A 23,935-nucleotide genomic window follows, 5' to 3' on the forward strand; every position below is an offset into this window, starting at 1 on the left:
AAGAAGGAAGGAAGGAAAGATAAAAAGAAGGGAGGAAGGAAGAAAGGAAGGAAAGAAAGATAAAAAGAAGGAAAGAAGGAAGAAAGGAAGGAAAGATAAAAAGAAGGAAGGAAGGAAGGAAAGAGAAAAAGAAGGAAGGAAGGAAAGAAGGAAGGAAGAAAGGAAGGAAGGAAAGATAAAAAAAAGGAAGGAAGGAAGGAAGGGAAGATAACAAGAAGGAAGGAAGGAAAGAAAGATAAAAAGAAGGAAGGAAGGAAGAAAGGAAGGAAAGATAAAAAGAAGGAAGGACAGAAGGAAGGAAGGAAAGAAGGAAGGAAAGATAAAAAGAAGGAACGAAGGAAGGAAAGATAAAAAGAAGGAAGGAAGGAAGAAAGGAAGGAAGGAAAGATAAAAAGAAGGAAAGAAGGAAGGAAGGAAGAAAGGAAGGAAAGATAAAAAGAAGGAAGGAAGGAAAGATAAAAAGAAGGAAGGAAAGAAGGAAAGATAAAAATAAGGAAGGAAGGAAAGATAAAAATAAGGAAGGAAGGAAGGAAATAAGGAAGGAAGAAAGGAAGGAAGGAAGAAAAGATAAAAAGAAGGAAGGAAGGAAAGATAAAAATAAGGAAGGAAGGAAGGAAAGATAAAAATAAGGAAGGAAGGAAGGAAAGAAGGAAGGAAGGAAGAAAGGAAGGGAAGAAAGATTAAAAGAAGGAAAGAAGGAAGGAAGAAAGGAAGGAAAGATAAAAAGAAGGAAAGAAGGAAGGAAGAAAGGAAGGAAAGATAAAAAGAAGGAAGGAAGGATAAAAATAAGGAAGGAAGGAAAGAGGGAAGGAAGAAAGGAAGGAAGGAAAGATAAAAAGAAGGAAGGAAAGATAAAAAGAAGGAAGAAAAGAAGGAAGGAAAGAAGGAAGGAAGGAAAGATAAAAAGAAGGGAGGAAGGAAGAAAGGAAGGAAAGAAAGATAAAAAGAAGGAAAGAAGGAAGAAAGGAAGGAAAGATAAAAAGAAGGAAGGAAGGAAGGAAAGAGAAAAAGAAGGAAGGAAGGAAAGAAGGAAGGAAGAAAGGAAGGAAGGAAAGATAAAAAAAAGGAAGGAAGGAAGCAAAGATAAAAAGAAGGAAGTTAGGAAAGAAAGAAGGAAGGAAAGATAGAAAGTAGGAAGGAGAGAAGGAAGGAAGGAAAAAAGGAAGGAAGGAAGAATGGAAGGAAGGAAGGATAAAATAAGGAAGGAAGGAAGGAAGAACGGAAGGAAGGAAAGATAAAAAGAAGGAAGAAAGGAAGGAAGGAAGGAAAGATAAAAAGAAGAAAGGAAGGAAAGAAAGAAGGAAGAAAGGAAGGAAGGAAAGATAAAAAGAAGGAAGGAAAGAAGGAAGGAAGGAAGAAAGGAAAGATAAAAAAAAAGGAAGGAAGGAAGGAAAGATAAAAATAAGGAAGGAAGGAAAGAAGGAAGGAAGGAAGAAAGGAAAGACGGAAGGAAGAAAGGAAGGAAGAATGAAAGGAAGGAAGGAATAAATGGAAGGAGGAAATATAGGAAGGAAGAAAATTGAAATATAAGGAAGGAAGGAAGGAGAAAAAGGAGGAAAAGAAGAAAGAAACGAAATAGAAAAAGAAGAAAGGAAGGAGTAAAAGGTTTGAGGTAAAGGAAGGAATGTAAGAAGGAGAAAAAGGAGGAAGTAAGGAGGAAAAGAAGGAAGGAAGAAAGGCGGGAAGGAAGGAGGAAGAAAAAATGGAGGATACATAGAATGAAAAGAAGGAATGAGGAAAATAAGGAAAAACAGGAGGGAAATAAGGAAGAAGTAAAAGCAGTTAAGGAGTAGGAAAAGAAGAACGGAAGGAGGAGAGAAGGAGGAAAATAAGGAAGGAAGGAGGAGAAAGAGAAGGAGGAAAGGAAGGAACAAAGGAAGGAAGGCGAAAAGTAGGAAAAAAAGGGAGAATGGAGTATAAGAAGAAATGCATGAAGGAGAGATGGAGCAAAAGAAGGAATAAAGAAGGGAGACAATAAGGAAGTAGGTGAGGGGAAGGAAGGCGAGAAAGGGGAAATGAAGCAGGAAAAGAGTGAGCAAAGGAAGGAAGGGAGAAGAGAAGTAGGGAAAGAGGGAGAAAAGAAGGAAAGAAAGGAGGAAAAGAAGGAAGGAAAGAAAGGAGGAAAAGAATGAAAAAGGAAGGATCAAAGGTAGAAGTGACGAAAGTAAGACATGGAGAGGTGAAGGAGTGAGAAAATGAAGGAAGGAGCAGAGGAAGCAGTGTAGGATTGTATCAAGGAGTGAAGAGAGGAGGCAGAGAAAGAAGCAGATAGGAAATAAGCGGAAGATGGGAGAAAGGAAGAAAAAAGGAGCAAATTAAGCAAGAAGCAAAAAAATGAAGAAAGGAAGAAGCAAAAGGAGTGATGGAAGGAAAAATCAAAGGATGCAAAAAGCAAACTAAGGTATGAAGGAGCAAAAGAAGTGAAGGAGCATGGTAATGATCAAAGGAAGAGTGAAAGGAAAGATGGAAGGAAGTCATAATCTCCTTAAAAGTAAAGTAATGATAAAGTAACTGAGGATGCATAGCACTGGTGGATGATATCTCGCTGTCAGTCCTGAGCCGGGATCCTTACTTCTTCCTCTCATCCAGGAGCTCGGCTCCATCATCGTCCATCCGTGTGTGGAGCTCGTGGATGATTTTGTTCAGCGTCCCATAGAATTCCTTGTTGTCCTCCCGGATCCCCTTGTTGTGTTCTGAGATGACCTCTTGGTAGCCCAGGTCCTGGGCGTCAGCGTTCACCGTATACTTCAGGCTCTGCAGGACCCGGTTGTGGTCCTGTAGAAGGTTCTGGAAATACCTCACGTCCTCTTTGACGCTCGCAGGGTTCTCCTTGCCCAGACAGGACTCCTGATGTGGAGTCACAAACGTCAGCTGACACGAGTCCTGTGGGTGGTGGCGGGGAACCTTGGGTTGGTCCTGAGGAGTGTCCAGGATGTATCCGGACCCCAGATCGGCCAGGATGTCATCTCCACTTTGGCCGGAGCTCAGAGATATGAGGAGCCAGAGGTTCAGCATCAGACGTGTGACCGACAGCTGCCACATTGTCCCCTGCAATCACAGAAAGGAGAAGGAGTCATGTCACATCTTACCACGGACGGCAGATTAATGGACTTTACTGCATGCAATCACAAGGTTAAAGGCATTGTCTAATCATCATTAAAGGGGTCTTCCCTATTTAAACACTGGTGACCTATAAATAGGATAGATCATCAATATCAGTGAATGCAAGTATAAAAAAATGACATGTTCCCTGTATTCCTGAAAAAAAGACCTACCCTGAATATAAGCCCCATAATGATTTTACAGGGTTTTTGCAGCAGAATGCTTTAGATATAAGCCCTATTCCAAAAATAAGCCCTAGTTACAGTCAGGGCTGGCATTAGGGGGAGTCGAAGTGCAACATTTCTTAGGGCCCCCACTCTCTTAGGGGCCCCAGCAGATGTATTACATGATTAAGATTGTTTAAGGACCTTTGGTGACTTCACAATCATGTGACCAAAAGTCTCTTAATTGCAGAAATCTAAACGAACTAAACAGGAGACCGGCTGGTATGAAGGACTGGCTGCAGGGAGAAGGGAGAGCAAACTGGGCAGCTGCACAGGGCCTCCACTTTCCTAGGGGCCCCAGAGTTTATATACCGATGATAAGACTGCTTAAGCACCTTTGTGACATCACATCATGTGACCAAAGGTCTTAATTGCAGGAGTCTAAAAGAACTGAAGAGGAGACAGGCTGGTATACAGGACTGGGATTAGGAGGAAGGGACAGCAAACTGGGCAGCTGCAAAGGGCCTCCATTCTCCTAGGGGCCCCAGAGGTTATATACTGCTGAAGGAGCTTTGTCTGACCAAGGGTCTTAATTGCATGAGTCTAAAGCTAAAGAGGAGACAGGTTGATATGTGTGATAGATAGATAGATAATAGATAGATAGATAATAGATAGATAGAGGGATAGATAGATAGAGGGATAGATAGATAGAGGGATAGATAGATAGATAGATAGATAGATAGATAGAGGGATAGATAGATAGAGGGATAGATAGATAGGGATAGATAGATAGATAGATAGATAGATAGATAGATAGATAGAGGGATAGATAGATAGATAGATAGAGGGATAGATAGATAGAGGGATAGATAGAGGGATAGATAGATAGATAGAGGGATAGATAGATAGATAGATAGATAGATAGATAGATAGATAGATAGATAGATAGATAGATAGAGGGATAGATAGATAGATAGATAGATAGATAGATAGATAGATAGATAGATAGATAGAGGGATAGATAGATAGATAGATAGATAATAGATAGATAGAGGGATAGATAGATAGATAGATAGATAGATAGAGGGATAGATAGATAGAGGGATAGATAGATAGATAGATAGATAGATAGATAGATAGATAGAGGGATAGATAGATAGATAGATAGATAGATGGATAGATAATAGATAGAGGGATAGATAGATAAAGGGATAGATAGATAGATAATAGATAGATAGAGGGATAGATAATAGATAGAGGGATAGATAGATAGATAGATACAGGGATAGATAGATAGATAGATAGATAGATAGATAGAGGGATAGATAGATAGATACAGGGATAGATAGATAGATAGATAGATAGATAGATAGATAGATAGATAGATAGAGGGATAGATAGATAGATAGATAGAGGGATAGATAGAGGGATAGATAGATAGATAGATAGATAGATAGATAGATAGATAGATAGATAGATAGATAGATAGATAGATAGATAGATAAATAGATAGATAGATAGATAGATAGATAGATAGATAGATAGATAGATACAGTCAGGTCCAGAAATATTTGGACAGTGACACAAGTTTTGTTATTTTAGCTGTTTACAAAAACATGTTCAGAAATACAATTCTATATATAATATGGGCTGAAAGTGCACACTCCCAGCTGCAATATGAGAGTTTTCACATCCAAATCGGAGAAAGGGTTTAGGAATCATAGCTCTGTAATGCATAGCCTCCTCTTTTTCAAGGGACCAAAAGTAATTGGACAAGGGACTTTAAGGGCTGCAATTAACTCTGAAGGCGTCTCCCTCGTTAACCTGTAATCAATGAAGTACTTAAAAGGTCTGGGGTTGATTACAGGTGTGTGGTTTTGCATTTGGAAGCTGTTGCTGTGACCAGACAACATGCGGTCTAAGGAACTCTCAATTGAGGTGAAGCAGAACATCCTGAGGCTGAAAAAAAAGAAAAAATCCATCAGCGAGATAGCAGACATGCTTGGAGTAGCAAAATCAACAGTCGGGTACATTCTGAGAAAAAAAAATGGACTGGTGAGCTTGGGAACTCAAAAAGGCCTGGGCGTCCACGGATGACAACAGTGGTGGATGATCGCCGCATACTTTCTTTGGTGAAGAAGAACCCGTTCACAACATCAACTGAAGTCCAGAACACTCTCAGTGAAGTAGGTGTATCTGTCTCTAAGTCACCAGTAAAGAGAAGACTCCATGAAAGTAAATACAAAGGGTTCACATCTAGATGCAAACCATTCATCAATTCCAAAAATAGACAGGCCAGAGTTACATTTGCTGAAAAACACCTCATGAAGCCAGCTCAGTTCTGGAAAAGTATTCTATGGACAGATGAGACAAAGATCAACCTGTACCAGAATGATGGGAAGAAAAAAGACTGGAGAAGAAAGGGAACGGCACATGATCCAAGCACACCACATCCTCTGTAAAACATGGTGGAGGCAACGTGATGGCATGGGCATGCATGGCTTTCAATGGCACTGGGTCACTTGTGTTTATTGATGACATAACAGCAGACAAGAGTAGCCGGATGAATTCTGAAGTGTACCGGGATATACTTTCAGCCCAGATTCAGCCAAATGCCGCAAAGTTGATCGGACGGCGCTTCATAGTACAGATAGACAATGACCCCAAGCATACAGCCAAAGCTACCCAGGAGTTCATGAGTGCAAAAAAGTGGAACATTCTGCAATGGACAAGTCAATCACCAGATCTTAACCCAATTGAGCATGCATTTCACTTGCTCAAATCCAGACTTAAGACGGAAAGACCCACAAACAAGCACGACCTGAAGGCTGCGGCTGTAAAGGCCTGGCAAAGCATTAAGAAGGAGGAAACCCAGCGTTTGGTGATGTCCATGGGTTCCAGACTTAAGGCAGTGATTGCCTCCAAAGGATTCGCAACAAAATATTGAAAATAAAAATATTTTGTTTGGGTTTGGTTTATTTGTCCAATTACTTTTGAGGACCTAAAATGTGGAGTGTTTGAAAAGAAATGTGACAATTCCTACAATTTCTATCAGATATTTTTGTTCAAACCTTCAAATTAAACGTTACAATCTGCACTTGAATTCTGCTGTAGAGGTTTCATTTCAAATCCAATGTGGTGGCATGCAGAGCCCAACTCGCCAAAATTGTGTCACTGGCCAAATATGTCTGGACCTAACTGTAGATACATAGATAGAGGGATAGATAACTAGATAGATAGATAGAGGGATAGATAGAGGGATAGATAGATAGATAGAGGGATAGATAGATAGAGGGATAGATAGAGGGATAGATAGATAGATAGATAGATAGATAGATAGATAGATAGATAGATAGATAGATAGATAGATAGATAGATAGAGGGATAGATAGATAGAGGGATAGATAGATAGAGGGATAGATAGAGGGATAGATAGATAGATAGATAGATAGATAGAGGGATAGATAGAGGGATAGATAGATAGATAGATAGATAGATAGAGGGATAGATAGATAGATAGATAGAGGGATAGATAGATAGAGGGATAGATAGAGGGATAGATAGATAGATAGATAGATAGATAGATAGATAGAGGGATAGATAGAGGGATAGATAGATAGATAGATAGATAGATAGATAGATAGATAGATAGATAGAGGGATAGATAGATAGATAGAGGGATAGATAGATAGAGGGATAGATAGAGGGATAGATAGATAGATAGATAGAGGGATAGATAGATAGATAGATAGATAGATAGATAGATAGATAGATAGATAGATAGATAGAGGGATAGATAGATAGAGGGATAGATAGATAGATAGAGGGATAGATAGATAGAGGGATAGATAGATAGAGGGATAGATAGATAGAGGGATAGATAGATAGATAGATAGATAGATAGATAGATAGAGGGATAGATAGAGGGATAGATAGATAGATAGAGGGATAGATAGATAGATATAGATAGATAGATAGATAGAGGGATAGATAGATAGATAGATAGAGGGATAGATAGATAGATAGATAGATAGATGGATAGATAGAGGGATAGATAGATGGATAGATAGAGGGATAGATAGAAGGATAGATAATAGATAATAGATAGATATAAGGATAGATACGTTACCCACAGGGTTTGTAGAGTTATGTTGATGTTCCAGAATGGAAAAAAAAATAAGCCCTATCACATCTTTCGGACAAAAAAATAATATAAGCCCCTGTCTTATTTTGGCGGACGCACGGGACCAGCGGTTTTCAGGAATCACTTGTCAAAATCACAGCGACATCTTTGATATTGATTAACTGACGTATAAAAATTGTCAATACAAGTCTACAGAAATCATCAGATGACCCTCATTGTTGTTCGTTCTCATAAAGTGATGGGAGAAGGTGGAGAAATGTGATTTTTCTCCAAGAAAAAGTGATAAAAACATGGAACAAATGAAGGTGACAATAACTGATCAAATTTTAAGAAAAGCAAACATGTGAATGAGGCCTTATTTACCATCCGACATTATCAGAAATAATGAAAAGGAATTCTGGAAATGAATCAGTCATTAAAGAAGAATGTGAGACGTCTTATCTCGCCTCCTCTGCTGTGCCTTATTCCTAATTCTTTGCTGCTTTGTAACTGGAGTAATAATAGTCCTGATGCTGCATTCGCCCCTGACACAATAATGTCTTTTCTTATCGCAGCCTCAGTTCATTGTCTGGTGTCAGGTGAGAAGCTGCAACTTTCTGGAGGATTTTTTTCCTTCCTCTTCAGTTTCAAGATCTCAGGTCCCAAAAAACCCCAAAGAACCTATAAAAACCTCCTAAAGTCTGGAGACTCCGGACAATCTGCTCCATTTGTATCCAGTCTCCACAACCCTTCTATGCGGATGGTTTGTTACATTGTATCAGTGCAGACGGAATGTACATTGTATCAGTGCAGACGGAATGTACATTGTATCAGTGCAGACGGAATGTACATTGTATCAGTGCAGACGGAATGTACATTGTATCAGTGCAGACGGAATGTACATTGTATCAGTGCAGACGGAATGTACATTATATCAGTGCAGACGGAATGTACATTGTATCAGTGCAGACGGAATGTACATTGTATCAGTGCAGACGGAATGTACATTGTATCAGTGCAGACGGAATGTACATTATATCAGTGCAGACGGAATGTACATTATATCAGTGCAGACGGAATGTACATTGTATCAGTGCAGACGGAATGTACATTGTATCAGTGCAGACGGAATGTACATTGTATCAGTGCAGACGGAATGTACATTGTATCAGTGCAGACGGAATGTACATTGTATCAGTGCAGACGGAATGTACATTGTATCAGTGCAGACGGAATGTACATTGTATCAGTGCAGACGGAATGTACATTGTATCAGTGCAGACGGAATGTACATTGTATCAGTGCAGACGGAATGTACATTGTATCAGTGCAGACGGAATGTACATTGTATCAGTGCAGACGGAATGTACATTGTATCAGTGCAGACGGAATGTACATTGTATCAGTGCAGACGGAATGTACATTGTATCAGTGCAGACGGAATGTACATTGTATCAGTGCAGACGGAATGTACATTGTATCAGTGCAGACGGAATGTACATTGTATCAGTGCAGACGGAATGTACATTGTATCAGTGCAGACGGAATGTACATTATATCAGTGCAGACGGAATGTACATTGTATCAGTGCAGACGGAATGTACATTGTATCAGTGCAGACGGAATGTACATTGTATCAGTGCAGACGGAATGTACATTGTATCAGTGCAGACGGAATGTACATTGTATCAGTGCAGACGGAATGTACATTCTATCAGTGCAGACGGAATGTACATTGTATCAGTGCAGACGGAATGTACATTGTATCAGTGCAGACGGAATGTACATTGTATCAGTGCAGACGGAATGTACATTGTATCAGTGCAGACGGAATGTACATTGTATCAGTGCAGACGGAATGTACATTCTATCAGTGCAGACGGAATGTACATTGTATCAGTGCAGACGGAATGTACATTGTATCAGTGCAGACGGAATGTACATTGTATCAGTGCAGACGGAATGTACATTATATCAGTGCAGACGGAATGTACATTGTATCAGTGCAGACGGAATGTACATTGTATCAGTGCAGACGGAATGTACATTGTATCAGTGCAGACGGAATGTACATTATATCAGTGCAGACGGAATGTACATTGTATCAGTGCAGACGGAATGTACATTATATCAGTGCAGACGGAATGTACATTGTATCAGTGCAGACGGAATGTACATTGTATCAGTGCAGACGGAATGTACATTATATCAGTGCAGACGGAATGTACATTGTATCAGTGCAGACGGAATGTACATTGTATCAGTGCAGACGGAATGTACATTATATCAGTGCAGACGGAATGTACATTGTATCAGTGCAGACGGAATGTACATTGTATCAGTGCAGACGGAATGTACATTGTATCAGTGCAGACGGAATGTACATTATATCAGTGCAGACGGAATGTACATTGTATCAGTGCAGACGGAATGTACATTATATCAGTGCAGACGGAATGTACATTGTATCAGTGCAGACGGAATGTACATTGTATCAGTGCAGACGGAATGTACATTGTATCAGTGCAGACGGAATGTACATTGTATCAGTGCAGACGGAATGTACATTGTATCAGTGCAGACGGAATGTACATTGTATCAGTGCAGACGGAATGTACATTATATCAGTGCAGACGGAATGTACATTGTATCAGTGCAGACGGAATGTACATTGTATCAGTGCAGACGGAATGTACATTGTATCAGTGCAGACGGAATGTACATTGTATCAGTGCAGACGGAATGTACATTGTATCAGTGCAGACGGAATGTACATTGTATCAGTGCAGACGGAATGTACATTGTATCAGTGCAGACGGAATGTACATTGTATCAGTGCAGACGGAATGTACATTGTATCAGTGCAGACGGAATGTACATTATATCAGTGCAGACGGAATGTACATTGTATCAGTGCAGACGGAATGTACATTGTATCAGTGCAGACGGAATGTACATTGTATCAGTGCAGACGGAATGTACATTGTATCAGTGCAGACGGAATGTACATTATATCAGTGCAGACGGAATGTACATTGTATCAGTGCAGACGGAATGTACATTGTATCAGTGCAGACGGAATGTACATTATATCAGTGCAGACGGAATGTACATTGTATCAGTGCAGACGGAATGTACATTGTATCAGTGCAGACGGAATGTACATTATATCAGTGCAGACGGAATGTACATTATATCAGTGCAGACGGAATGTACATTGTATCAGTGCAGACGGAATGTACATTATATCAGTGCAGACGGAATGTACATTGTATCAGTGCAGACGGAATGTACATTGTATCAGTGCAGACGGAATGTACATTGTATCAGTGCAGACGGAATGTACATTGTATCAGTGCAGACGGAATGTACATTGTATCAGTGCAGACGGAATGTACATTATATCAGTGCAGACGGAATGTACATTGTATCAGTGCAGACGGAATGTACATTGTATCAGTGCAGACGGAATGTACATTGTATCAGTGCAGACGGAATGTACATTGTATCAGTGCAGACGGAATGTACATTGTATCAGTGCAGACGGAACCTGCAGCAGCCTCAGATCCGCACAAGCTTTTACTGTCTGTTTTCAATTTGCAATAATTTTTTCTTTTCAATTACATTTTTTTTTTTTTTTAGATTATTTCAGCCTTTTTTGTTTGTTTTGTTGTTTTTTTTGTTTGTTTTGTTTTTTTTGTCTTTTTGTTTTCCAGCTTTTTGCAGTCAAACTATTAACAACTTCTTTGTAATAACCTCTCTCATTTTCGCAGACTGATTCTATTTTGTTTCCTCACTTGATTTTTTTTTATTTTTGGTGCAAATTTTATAAAATGTTAAGTGAACATTGGATTAAAAGAGAAATACAAAAATATGGCGCATTTTTTATTTGCGCAAAATTCCTCAATCCGCATGTTTTATCTTGAAGAATGAGGTGCAAAAAAAGAGAGCAAAAAGCAACAAAGAGGAAAAGAATGAAAGTTGCAAATGATGAATCAAACACAAAGTCTCGGAGAAAGTTGCAGACACCCCCCCCCCCCCCCCCCATGTCTGCAGGTGGTGACTGCTTCTACATTGCAGCGCCCCCCGATGGATAAGGATGAGCCCCTCTGGGGTCCCCGGATGAATCCATCTTATTTCTTGGCGGCGCAGGTGTATTTATAAATAAATCCGGAGCTCATCCATTACCGAGACACAAACACTGTCATTACCGAAGGGAAGAAATTAATTAACGAGGTGAAAATCAACCTGCGGGGGAAGGGGGGGGGCAGGCACCGCCACATTCACCGAAGAGGAGAAAATAGGGAGGTGCTAGGACCCCGCAATGTCTCCATCTCACAGACCATCATTTATTCCAGCGCAGGTGGTAGAGAGACCATCTGCTGCCCGAGACCGGGGACGAGGAGGCGACACATCACCACCAGGGACATGTGCGCAACCCAGCAGCTGCAACAGCGCAGAAACAGCAGAGCGCAGCATCACCGACTATACAGCAGCATAGGAAGGAGGAAAACACGACTGCAGTCCTATGTAACACCACAGACAACACAGGGATATCTCTCTGAGGACAGATAACGTAGCAGATGTCACCTGCAGTCCTATGTAACACCACAGATAACACAGGGATATCTCTCTGAGGACAGATAACGTAGCAGATGTCACCTGCAGTCCTATGTAACACCACAGATAACACAGGGATATCTCTCTGAGGACAGATAACGTAGCAGATGTCACCTGCAGTCCTATGTAACACCACAGATAACACAGTGATATCTCTCTGAGTACAGATAGTGTAGTAGATGTCACCTGCAGTCCTATGTAACACCACAGATAACACAGTGATATCTCTCTGAGTACAGATAATGTAGTAGATGTCACCTGCAGTCCTATGTAACACCACAGATAACACAGTGATATCTCTCTGAGTACAGATAGTGTAGTAGATGTCACCTGCAGTCCTATGTAACACCACAGATAATACAGTGATATCTCTCTGAGTACAGATAGTGTAGTAGATGCCACCTGCAGTCCTATGTAACACCACAGATAACACAGTGATAACTCTCTGAGGACAGATAATGTAGTAGTTGTCCCCGGCAGTCCTATGTAACACCACAGATAACTGAGCAGATAACGTAGTAGATGTCACCTGCAGTCCTATGTAACAGCACAGATAACACAGTGATATCTCTGAGAAGAGATAATGTAGTAGATGTCACCTGCAGTCCTATGTAACACCACAGATAACACAGTGATATCTCTGAGAAGAGATAATGTAGTAGATGTCACCTGCAGTCCTATGTAACAGCACAGATAACACAGTGATATCTCTCTGAGTACAGATAGTGTAGTAGATGTCACCTGCAGTCCTATGTAACACCACAGATAACACAGTGATATCTCTCTGAGTACAGATAATGTAGTAGATGTCACCTGCAGTCCTATGTAACACCACAGATAACACAGTGATATCTCTCTGAGTACAGATAGTGTAGTAGATGTCACCTGCAGTCCTATGTAACACCACAGATAATACAGTGATATCTCTCTGAGTACAGATAGTGTAGTAGATGCCACCTGCAGTCCTATGTAACACCACAGATAACACAGTGATAACTCTCTGAGGACAGATAATGTAGTAGATGTCCCCGGCAGTCCTATGTAACACCACAGATAACTGAGCAGATAACGTAGTAGATGTCACCTGCAGTCCTATGTAACAGCACAGATAACACAGTGATATCTCTGAGAAGAGATAATGTAGTAGATGTCACCTGCAGTCCTATGTAACACCACAGATAACACAGTGATATCTCTGAGAAGAGATAATGTAGTAGATGTCACCTGCAGTCCTATGTAACAGCACAGATAACACAGTGATATCTCTCTGAGTACAGATAATGTAGTAGATGTCACCTGCAGTCCTATGTAACACCACAGATAACACAGTGATATCTCTCTGAGTACAGATAATGTAGTAGATGTCACCTGCAGTCCTATGTAACACCACAGATAACACAGTGATATCTCTCTGAGTACAGATAGTGTAGTAGATGTCACCTGCAGTCCTATGTAACACCACAGATAACACAGTGATATCTCTCTGAGTACAGATAGTGTAGTAGATGTCACCTGCAGTCCTATGTAACACCACAGATAATACAGTGATATCTCTCTGAGTACAGATAGTGTAGTAGATGCCACCTGCAGTCCTATGTAACACCACAGATAACACAGTGATAACTCTCTGAGGACAGATAATGTAGTAGATGTCCCCGGCAGTCCTATGTAACACCACAGATAACTGAGCAGATAACGTAGTAGATGTCACCTGCAGTCCTATGTAACAGCACAGATAACACAGTGATATCTCTGAGAAGAGATAATGTAGTAGATGTCACCTGCAGTCCTATGTAACACCACAGATCACACAGTGATATCTCTCTGAGTACAGATAATGTAGTAGATGTCACCTGCAGTCCTATGTAACACCCCAGATAACACAGTGATATCTCTGAGTACAGATAATGTAGTAGATGTCACCTGCAGTCCTATGTAACATCACAGATAATACAGTGATATCTCTCTGAGTACAGATAATGTAGTAGATGTCACCTGCAGTCCTATGTAACACCACAGATCACACAGTGATATCTCTCTGAGTACAGATAATGTAGTAGATGTCACCTGCAGTCCTATGTAACACCCCAGATAACACAGTGATATCTCTGAGTACAGATAATGTAGTAGATGCCACCTGCAGTCCTATGTAACACCACAGATAACACAGTGATAACTCTCTGAGGACAGATAATGTAGTAGATGTCCCCGGCAGTCCTATGTAACACCACAGATAACTGAGCAGATAACGTAGTAGATGTCACCTGCAGTCCTATGTAACAGCACAGATAACACAGTGATATCTCTGAGAAGAGATAATGTAGTAGATGTCCCCCGCAGTCCTATGTAACACCACAGATAACTGAGCAGATAACGTAGTAGATGTCACCTGCAGTCCTATGTAACAACACAGATAACACAGTGATCTCTCTCTGAGTACACATAATGTAGTAGATGCCACCTGCAGTCCTATGTAACACCACAGATAACACAGTGATATCTCTATGAGGACAGATAACGTAGTAGATGTCACCCACAGTCCTATGTAATACCACAGATAACTCTAAGCAGATAATGTAGTAGATGTCACCTGCAGTCCTGTGTAACATTACATTCACTTTAAAGATAGCTGCAGGATGAAGGATAGTTTGGGATCACAGCAGGCACATAGACAGGGTTTACTGCAAAACAGTCCTTCCACACTTCTGCTGCTGCAACCTAAAACTCAAAGCCCTTCTCGGGGCTAAATACCCTTCTTTCTTGAAGTAAAACCGCTGTTACCTGCATTCACTGTAGGGATAGCTGCTGTAGTGCGGATAGTTTAGGATTCGAGCAGGCATGTAGGCAGAGTTTACTGCAAAACACTACTTCCACACTTCTGCTGCTGCAACCTAAAATCAAAAGTCCTTCTCAGGGCTAAATACTGTCCTTTCTTGTAGTAAAACTGCTGTTACCTGCATTTACTGTAGGGATAGCTGCTAGAGAAAGGATAGTTTAGGATTAGAGCAGGCATATAGGCAGGGTTCATTGCAAAACACTACTTCTATACTTGTACTGCTGCTGCAATCTAAAACCAAAAGTCATTTTAATGACTAAATACTGTTCTTTCTTGTAGTAAAACCACTGTTACCTGCATTCACTGTAAGGTAGTTGATGGAGGAGGGATAGTTTGGGATTAGAGCAGGCATATAGGCAGGGTTTGTTGCAAATCAGTCCTTCTATATTTATACTGCTGCTGCAACCTAAAACCAAAAGTCCTTTTCAGGGCTCCCTATTAATACCGGAAAGTTTGCAGGTATATATATATATATATGTATCTACGTAATTTAAAATGTGCAAGGTGTGCAATTAGGAACGGAGAAGTGGACATGCTGCTGATGGTGCACACAGAGGATGAGGCTGTGGACCAGGTAAAACTGTTACTGCTGTGGGAGCATAACTAACATGCTCAACCACGAGATCTATACTCCCATCCTGCGGAGGGGGGTGCGGGACAGAACTATTGAAACCAGAACAGTGTGAACTGGTGGTGGGTTGGATGGTAGATAATGTTGTCAGTATGTTCTCCAGCACCACCCTGTCTTCCACACGGTCCAATCTCACCCTGATCCTCTATCCTCCCACCATTTCGTGTCCCGGAAGACAAGTGATCCCACACTCGGATACTCCAATGAGCTCTTTCCATTTCCATTTATTGATTTTGGCCTCTCACCCTGCATATTTCAAGAGGGACATGAGGAGATTGTGTGTAGTGATATCCAAATATTTGAGTAGCCACAGTCAGAAGAAGACAACGGTAGGGAATGGCAATTAGTGTCTCAAGCGTTAGATGATGATGAGACACAATTGCCAACAAGTGATGTTGTTAAGTCAAGAAGTCAGGAGGACCAGTGTGGAGAAGTGGAAGACGAGGTGGTGGACGATGAAGTCACTGACCCAACCTGAGAAGGTGTCATCCAGAGTGAGGACAACAGCCCAGAGGAGGAGGGATCCGCAGAACCGCAACAAGCATGAAGAGGCAATGGTGTGGCCAGAGGGAGAAGGCGGACAACTGTTCCCCATAACACCCAAACGCGGGACGTTCCCAAGGCCAAGAGATAGGTTCCTCAGTCTAGCGCTTTTTTAAAGAAAATGCGGACGTTAACAAAATGGTCATTTGCAACCTGTGCCATACCAAGATAAGCAGTAGCCTGACCACTATCAGCCTGACCACCACCAACAGTCTCAGGCTCGTGTCATCAAAGCACCAGATGGGCCGAACGTCTGGGTCCACAGTCAGCGTCGGCAGGTGACCCCACTGCCTTTTCCCCTGTACTACGTGCTGGTCAATCCCTATCCAGGATGCAGGCATAGATCCTTCCCGCCCTCCACATTCGCAAGCACCTTCAGTAACCACGGCCAGTTCTTTGTCCCAGTGCAACGTCCAGCTGTCCCTACCGCATGCCTCGAAATGCAAAAGGAAATATCCAGCCACCCACCCACCCAGAGGCCCAATAATCCCACCCACCCAGAGGCCCAATAATCCCACCCACATGTCCCATAATATCACCTGTGTCCTCAGCAATGCAGTTACTGGGAAGGTCCACTTAATGACTGACAGATGGACAAGTGACTGTGGCCAGGGACGCTACATTTCCTTGACGGCACACTGGGTGAACTTGGTGGAGACGGGGACTAGGTTGGACCCTGGGATGCCACACGTGTTGCCGACCCCGAGGATTGCGGACCCTAGTCCTATCAGGGTTTCCTCCACCTTCTACACCAGTTTCTACACCCCCTCTTCTTTCTCCTTGTGAGGCAGATTTAGAAGTGGGTGGGCTCACTGGACCCACTCAAACCCCCTCCACATCAATTAAGAGGCAAGAAGAAGACTCCACCCCCGAGGATCCTTAGAAATAGAACTTTCAACTTGTATAGAATTAGAGCTGCAGGAAGCAGCTGTTACGGATGTGTCGCGGGTGACGGACGGTCATGTGGTTACTGGCTATAGGGGGTCACGGCGTTTGGCTGCACAATATACTCCCTGACTTTCTATTGCTCCTGCTGTCAGTATTCATTAGTATAGGTAGCTTTACTGCTGGATTCATCTCTCCCTTTTGGACCCAGCAGGAGCTCGCCTTCCATCCAGCTGCTGATCATCAGTATTCCCTTGGTGTTTAAATGCTCCCTTGTTTTCTAGACTGCTGCTGGTGATATTTTCAGTTCATTCTAGCTCTGGTTGCAAGCAGGTGGCTTGTACTCCTCTGTGGTATCAGTGCTGAAGCTTTGCTGAACTTTTACTTGAGTCATCTACTGATAAGTAGTTCATGCATTTTCCCCCATGTATGTCCTCCTTGTGTCTTCTCTAGTGTTTAGTGGGGTTGATGAAGAGCTCATCCCACCTATTCCCTTTAGGACGCAGCAGAGCTGCTCTTCCTTTCAGCTGCTAATAAGCTGTATTTCCCATATACTCCCATCTTCCCTGGACTGGTGCTGGTGATATTATTATTCAGTTCATTCAAGCTCTGGTTGCAAGCAGGCGGCTTGTACTCTGTGGTATCGTTGCTGAACGTCTACCTGAGTCATCAGTAGATAAGTAGTTCATGCATTTTACCCCCTGTGTGTCCTCCTTGTGTCTATAGTGTTTAATGGGGTTGATGAAGAGCTCATCCCATCCGTTCCCTATTTAGGATCCAGCACTAATGATACCAGGCGTCAGGTATCCGGCTTGGTGCATAGGTGCAGAACCTATTTAGGGTGGTGAGGGACCCCAGGGACCAGCAATAGGTTTGGTCAGGAGTCACCATCTCCCCCTTCCCTTTTACTGCATGCTTGGTATTTCCCCGTACCTAGCGTGACAGGAGCATTTTGTGACCACAAGGTGTTATGGTCATGTCACAAGTCACAAGGGATATAGGTAACATGTTAAAAACTGCAACTGACCCTTCTGGTTACTGTATAGACTAGAAACTAGTGGTTTTTACGGGAGTTGGAATAGCCCCGACCACAGACTAAAAAATGGCCACTTGGGCCTATGCTACCTGAATGGCCATCGAGCCCTTCATGTTCCTCCTGAAGAACCGGAGGGCAGAGCTCAGTGCAACTTGCCTATAGAAGGGAAGGTGCTGAAGGAGAAAGTAATACAAACAACAAATACAAAATACAAGAAAGGGTGAAAATTGCTAAAGAATAAGCCGTTTACTTACTAACAAACAGTAGATAGGAGTAAAGTGGAGAACAAAAACAGCAGAGAAATATCGTAGCAGGAGGAAGGAATTTAAAGCCGCACCCAAAAGGTGATTGTGCAGACAAATGAGTAAATGAATACACTGTTACCCTAATAAAACCAAAGCACGGGTAACAAAAACTAAACACCCGAAGAAAAGGTGACTCTATGGTGGTCCGGTGGAAAGAGAAGCCGAGCACAGAATGAAGGGATTGAGTCCAGACGCGTCCAAAATAATACCGGAACTAAACCAACCGTGGATTCTTAAAAATAAATCTTGGATGCCTGATTCAGGTTCACTTTAAAAGTCACCATCTTGGCCATAATCCGATATAATATATTACTACCATCCAGAGGAGTATACACAATGGAGGTGTCAAGGAAGAGATTTTGGGTAAAGATAGCTAATGGTATCTTCATACAGGGTATCCCGAGACGGTGCCGTATTAGCTATATATATCAGAGCCGATATTAATGTATCAGCCAATGAATACATGAGACATGTTCTCCTTGAGCCAGCGTCACCAAATGACTTTCGTGTATTGGAAGAAACCCAATTATACAGTTTGCATCATTAACCTTGAAGCCAGAACACAGAGTTTAGGGAGGATTCCACTCCCCAATTTCTCCCAGCATGTTATAAAACACATCTCTGTTATACATTCTTTCTGCGTGAATCTTCTGATAAGACTTTGCAGTTTCACATTCTGACTTCATTATCTTTGGTTAACCCCTTCATGACTATACAGCTTAGAATTATATTATGGGTCTATGCGATGGCTACATAGACAGACAGATAATTATGCAACTACATCTATATTTTGATTATTTACATACACAGATATTCTTATTACATTTGAACAAACATACTACAGCTCACACCACCTCCACAGTGGCAGTCAGGTAGGGAGAAGTGAGGACGGAGATTAAATTCTGATTTTCAAGACGTCTTAATTGTGTAAGACAAGATGTTGAATACAGGAGCCATACAATAGACTCCTCCGGAGAATACAGAACGTTCCGGAACCCTCAGTTAATGGATCACTTAACAAAACTTATTATAGTCAATCAGCTCAACTTGTCTGACATTTATAATGCCGAGCTGACATTTATTACCGCGCAGGATAGTGGTATCGCCAGAAGTTAGATGAGCCCGCGTAATTAGGAAAGCGGGGGATGGGGGTACTCCAAGGATTGGAGTCGTTATTTATTATTTTTTTGGGGGGAGGGGGCAGATAAATGAGCAACAAAAGTTCTGTCATATTCTACATAACGCTGACAAGCAGGGCAGCCATTGTAGTGATGGGTTGTTAAAAGGAGCTTTCTGACTGTGGTTAACCATTTAGATGCTGCAGTTACTATTGACCGAAGCATCTAAGGGGTTAAACAACAGGGATTCAGACAAATGTAGAACAGAAGTTCTGTCATATACTGCATAATGCTGACAAGCAGGGCAGCCATTGTAGTGATGGATTGTCAGAAGGAGCTTTCTGACTGTGGTTAACCATTTAGATGCTGCAAATACTATTGACCGAAGCATCTAAGGGGTTAAACAACAGGGAGACAGACAAATGAAGAACAGAACTTCTGTCATATAAGCAGGGCAGCCATGATGGTGATGGACTGACAGAAGAAGCTTCCTGCCTGTGGTTAATCGTTTAGATGCTGCAGTTACTATTGACCGTCTCATCTATGGGGTTAAACAACAGCGAGGCTATAAAATGGAGAACAAAAGTTCTGTCATATAAGCAGGGCAGCAATGATGGTGATGGACTGACAGAAAAAGCTTCCCATCTCTGGTTAACCATTTAGATGCTGCAGTTATTAATTGACCGGAGCATCTAAGGGGTTAAACAACAGGGAGGCAGACAAATGAAGAACAGAAGTTCTGTCATATTCTGCATAACGATGACAAGCAGGGCAGCCATGGTGGTGATGGATTGACAGAAGAAGCTTCCTGCATCTGGTTAACCAAATAGATGCTGCAGTTACTATTGACTGAAGCATCTAATGGGTTAAACAACAGGGAGGCAGACACATGAGGAACAGATGTTCTGTCATATTCTGCATAATGCTGGCAAGCAGGGCAACCATGGTGCTGATGGCTTAACAGAAGGAGCTTAATGTCTCTGGTTAACCATTTAGATGCTGCAGTTACTATTGACTGAAGCATCTAAGGGGTTAAACAACAGCGAAGCAGGCAAATGAAGAACTGAAGTTCTGTCATATAAGCAGGGCAGCCATGATGGTGATGGACTGACAGAAAAAGCTTCCTATCTCTGGTTAACCATTTAGATGCTGCAGTTACTATTGACCAAAGCATCTAAGGGGTTAAACAACAGGGAGGCAGACAAATGAAGAACAGAAGTTCTGTCATATTCTGCATAAACCTGACAAGCAGGGCAGCCATGATGGTGATGGCTTGACAGAAGGAGTGTCCTGCCTGTGGTTAACCATTTAGATGCTGCAGTTATTAATTGCAGCATCTAAGCGGTTAAACAAGGAGCCGTATTCTCAGTAATCCCCACACTTTCAGTCGAGCTCCTATTGTTAAATTAGCAAAAAAGCTCCTGATGAATAAACATGTGATGGATCTACCCATCGGCTAACTGATGAGAGCTGGTGACGGAGTTGCAGTCAGGTTTCGGGGGCTCTGTTGGTGGTCTTCCGCCGTCTCTCCCGGCTTTTAGATGCATTTACAGTCTTTATATGTAAGCACAGATCACTGGAGAATCTCCGCTGACATTTCTGAAAGATCATAATTCTCAGCGGCGCAAAAAGCTGAATTAATGTTCATTAACGTAACTAAAAAAATGTGTTTCCGCCGAGAAACATGGAAATTCTTGGGTTAGACGTCAGTAACAAGAATTGGGAACGTTCCCGACCATGACATCTTACACAACTCAATCAGTGGCTTAATGAATTGGGGATTATTTTTACAGAATTTTTTTCTGCAGTAAAATCCCCATCATAAGATGATTAATATCAGCGAGCAACAACTGAGAACACGACAATATACCAGGAAGGGGCCCAATATGGTGGACATTATATCAAAAAGAGGCACAGGATGGAGACATTATACCAGGAAGGGGCCAAGGATGGAGGACAGTACTATTGAAAAGGGCCCAGGATGGGGAACAATATGCCAGGAAGGGGCCAAGGATGGAGGACATTACTATTGAAAAGGGCCCAGGATGGGGGACAATATGCCAGGAAGGGGCCAAGGATGGAGGACATTACTATTGAAAAGGCCCAGGATGGGGGACAATATACCAGGAAGGGTCCAAGGATGGAGGACAGTACTATTGAAAAGGGCCCAGGATGGGGGACAATATGCCAGGAAGGGGCCAAGGATGGAGGACATTACTATTGAAAAGGGGCCAGGATGGGGGACAATATGCCAGGAAGGGGCCGAGGATGGAGGACATTACTATTGAAAAGGGCCCAGGATGGGGGACAATATACCAGGAAGGGGCCAAGGATGGAGGACATTATTATTGAAAAGGGCCCAGGATGGGGGGCAATATGTCAGGAATGGACTGAGGATGAGGAACATTATTATTGAAAGGGGCTCAAGATGGGGGACAGTATACCACGACGTGGCCTATAAAGAAGAACATTATTATCAAAAGGGGTTCAGAATTGGGAATATTATACCTGGAAGGGGACCGGGATGAGGGAGATCATACCAAAAAGGGGTCCAGGACGGGGACATTATTAATGAAGAGGACCCAGCATGGGGATTATTATACCAGGAAGGGGCCTGGGATGAGGGACATCCTACCAAAAAGGGGTCCAGGATGGGGACATTATTAACGAAAGGGGCTCAGCATGGGGAATATTATACCAGGAAGGGGCCCGGGATGAGGGACATCATACCAAAAAGGGGTCCGGGATGGGGACATTATTAACGAAAGGGGCTCAGCATGGGGAAAATTATACCAGGAAGGGGCCCGGGATGAGGGACATCCTACCAAAAAGAGGTCCAGGATGGGGGACATAATTATTGAAAGGGGCCTAGATTGGGGGAAGGGGCCTAGGATGAGGGACATCCTACCAAAAAGGGGTCCAGGACGGGGGGACGTAATTATTGAAAGGGGCACAGGATAAGAGATAATATAACAGGAAAGGACCCAGCATGAGGGATGTTATACCAAAACGGGGCCCAGGATAATGGGCATAATTATTGAAAGAAGCCCAAGGATGAGGGATATCAAACCAGGAAGGGGTCGAGGATGGGGGATATTAGAACAGGAAGGAGCCCAGGATGGGGGATATTAGACCAGGAAGGGGCCCAGGATGAGGGATATTAGACCAGGAAGGGGCCCAAGATGAGGGACATTATTACAGGAAAGGGCCAGGATGTGGGACGTTAGTACATGGGGGGAACACATCACTTTTTAGAATTTACAATACTACAAGTAGGGGTGTATCTGGGTCCTAGAGCCTAGGGGCCCAAAAACTCCCTTTGATCTATATGAAAAGACCAATACTATTAACTCATTGCAGCCGTATCATAAAAAGTTAAACAGAGGATGATGAGTGACAGCTGAGGTGGCTGTGCGAAGGCTGTAGGTGAAGGACGCGCTGCCGGCACGTACCGAATACTAATCTGCGCAGATTATCGTCTGCAGTCTGACAAATTAATTGCAGCCACCAGACAATACTAGAAAGGTCTTACAGAAACAAAGCATTGGCCGCGGACACAGAGGAAGCAAAGCATTCTGGGAAAAGCATCAGAAGAATGGTCCATGTGCTGCCGCTAAATCCCCCATAATAGGACAGATTGGCGGCGGCTGCACCGTCTGCGGAGATCAGAAATCAGCGAGTCCTCCCGTGTGACCGCCACATGTATGAGGAATGGCCGCCAGCTCCGCGCCCCCGGGGGAGTGTAAGGGGCATGTGTGAAGCCCCTCCTAATGCAGTTCATTTTAATAACGTCTCCATTGTTTGGGAATTCTCCTGTGAACGATCCGTGATCTGCACCAAATACAAGAGAAACGCCATTATATACACCGCCTCATGCCACCGATTAACATGCAAGGAACACGGCGAATGCACAGAAAGGAGCTGAACCCGGGACAGAACCCGCAGAACGGGCCACCTGCTCCAGAACCGGAACCAGAGACCACTGACTGCAGACCGGACAGTTATTATATTTATATATATATACTAGCTGTACTGCCCGGCTTCGCCCGGGTTAATAACTGCTAACAAAATAGAATGTATTAGCAAAAATGTATTCTGCACACAAACACCACAAAACAAATAGATAGAAATGTAATTATAATGTCTGTCTTCCCCTCTGTATATATCTCTCTGTCTCTTTCCCTGTCTGTCTCTGACTGTCTCTGTCTCTTTCTCCGTCTGTCTCAATCTCTTTCCCTGTCTGTCTATCTATCTCTTTCCCTGTCTGTCTATCTATCTCTTTCCCTGTCTGTCTATCTATCTCTTTCCCTGTCTGTTTATCTATCTCTGTCACTTTCCCTGTCTGTCTCTTTCCCTGTCTGTCTCTTTTCCTCTCTTTCCCTGTCTGTCTCTTTTCCTCTCTTTCCCTGACTGTCTTTTTCCCTCTGTCCCTTTCCCTGTGTCTGTCTCTTTGTCTCTTTACCTGTCTTTGTCTGTCTCTTACCCTGTCTGTCTCTTTCCCTCTCTTTCCCTGTCTCTGTTTCCCTGTATCTGTCTCTGTCTCTTTGTCTGTGTCTGTCTCTTTACCTGTCT

At 42.6% G+C, this 23,935-nt stretch overlaps 1 protein-coding gene across 1 annotated transcript in view; it reads right to left on the reverse strand.

Moving 5' to 3' along the window:
* The window catches only part of LOC142297060 (uncharacterized), a 157,207-nt gene that overhangs the window by 11,468 nt on the left and 121,804 nt on the right, over positions 1-23,935 (reverse strand). The window contains exon 2 of the mRNA XM_075341299.1: positions 2,573-3,048. Coding sequence (XP_075197414.1) covers positions 2,573-3,042 — 470 coding nt within the window. The 5' untranslated portion in view covers positions 3,043-3,048. The remainder of the gene's footprint in view (positions 1-2,572; positions 3,049-23,935) is intronic.

Source organism: Anomaloglossus baeobatrachus, chromosome 3 (assembly GCF_048569485.1).
Source record: "Anomaloglossus baeobatrachus isolate aAnoBae1 chromosome 3, aAnoBae1.hap1, whole genome shotgun sequence".
In the NCBI taxonomy this organism is placed as follows: domain Eukaryota; kingdom Metazoa; phylum Chordata; class Amphibia; order Anura; family Aromobatidae; genus Anomaloglossus; species Anomaloglossus baeobatrachus.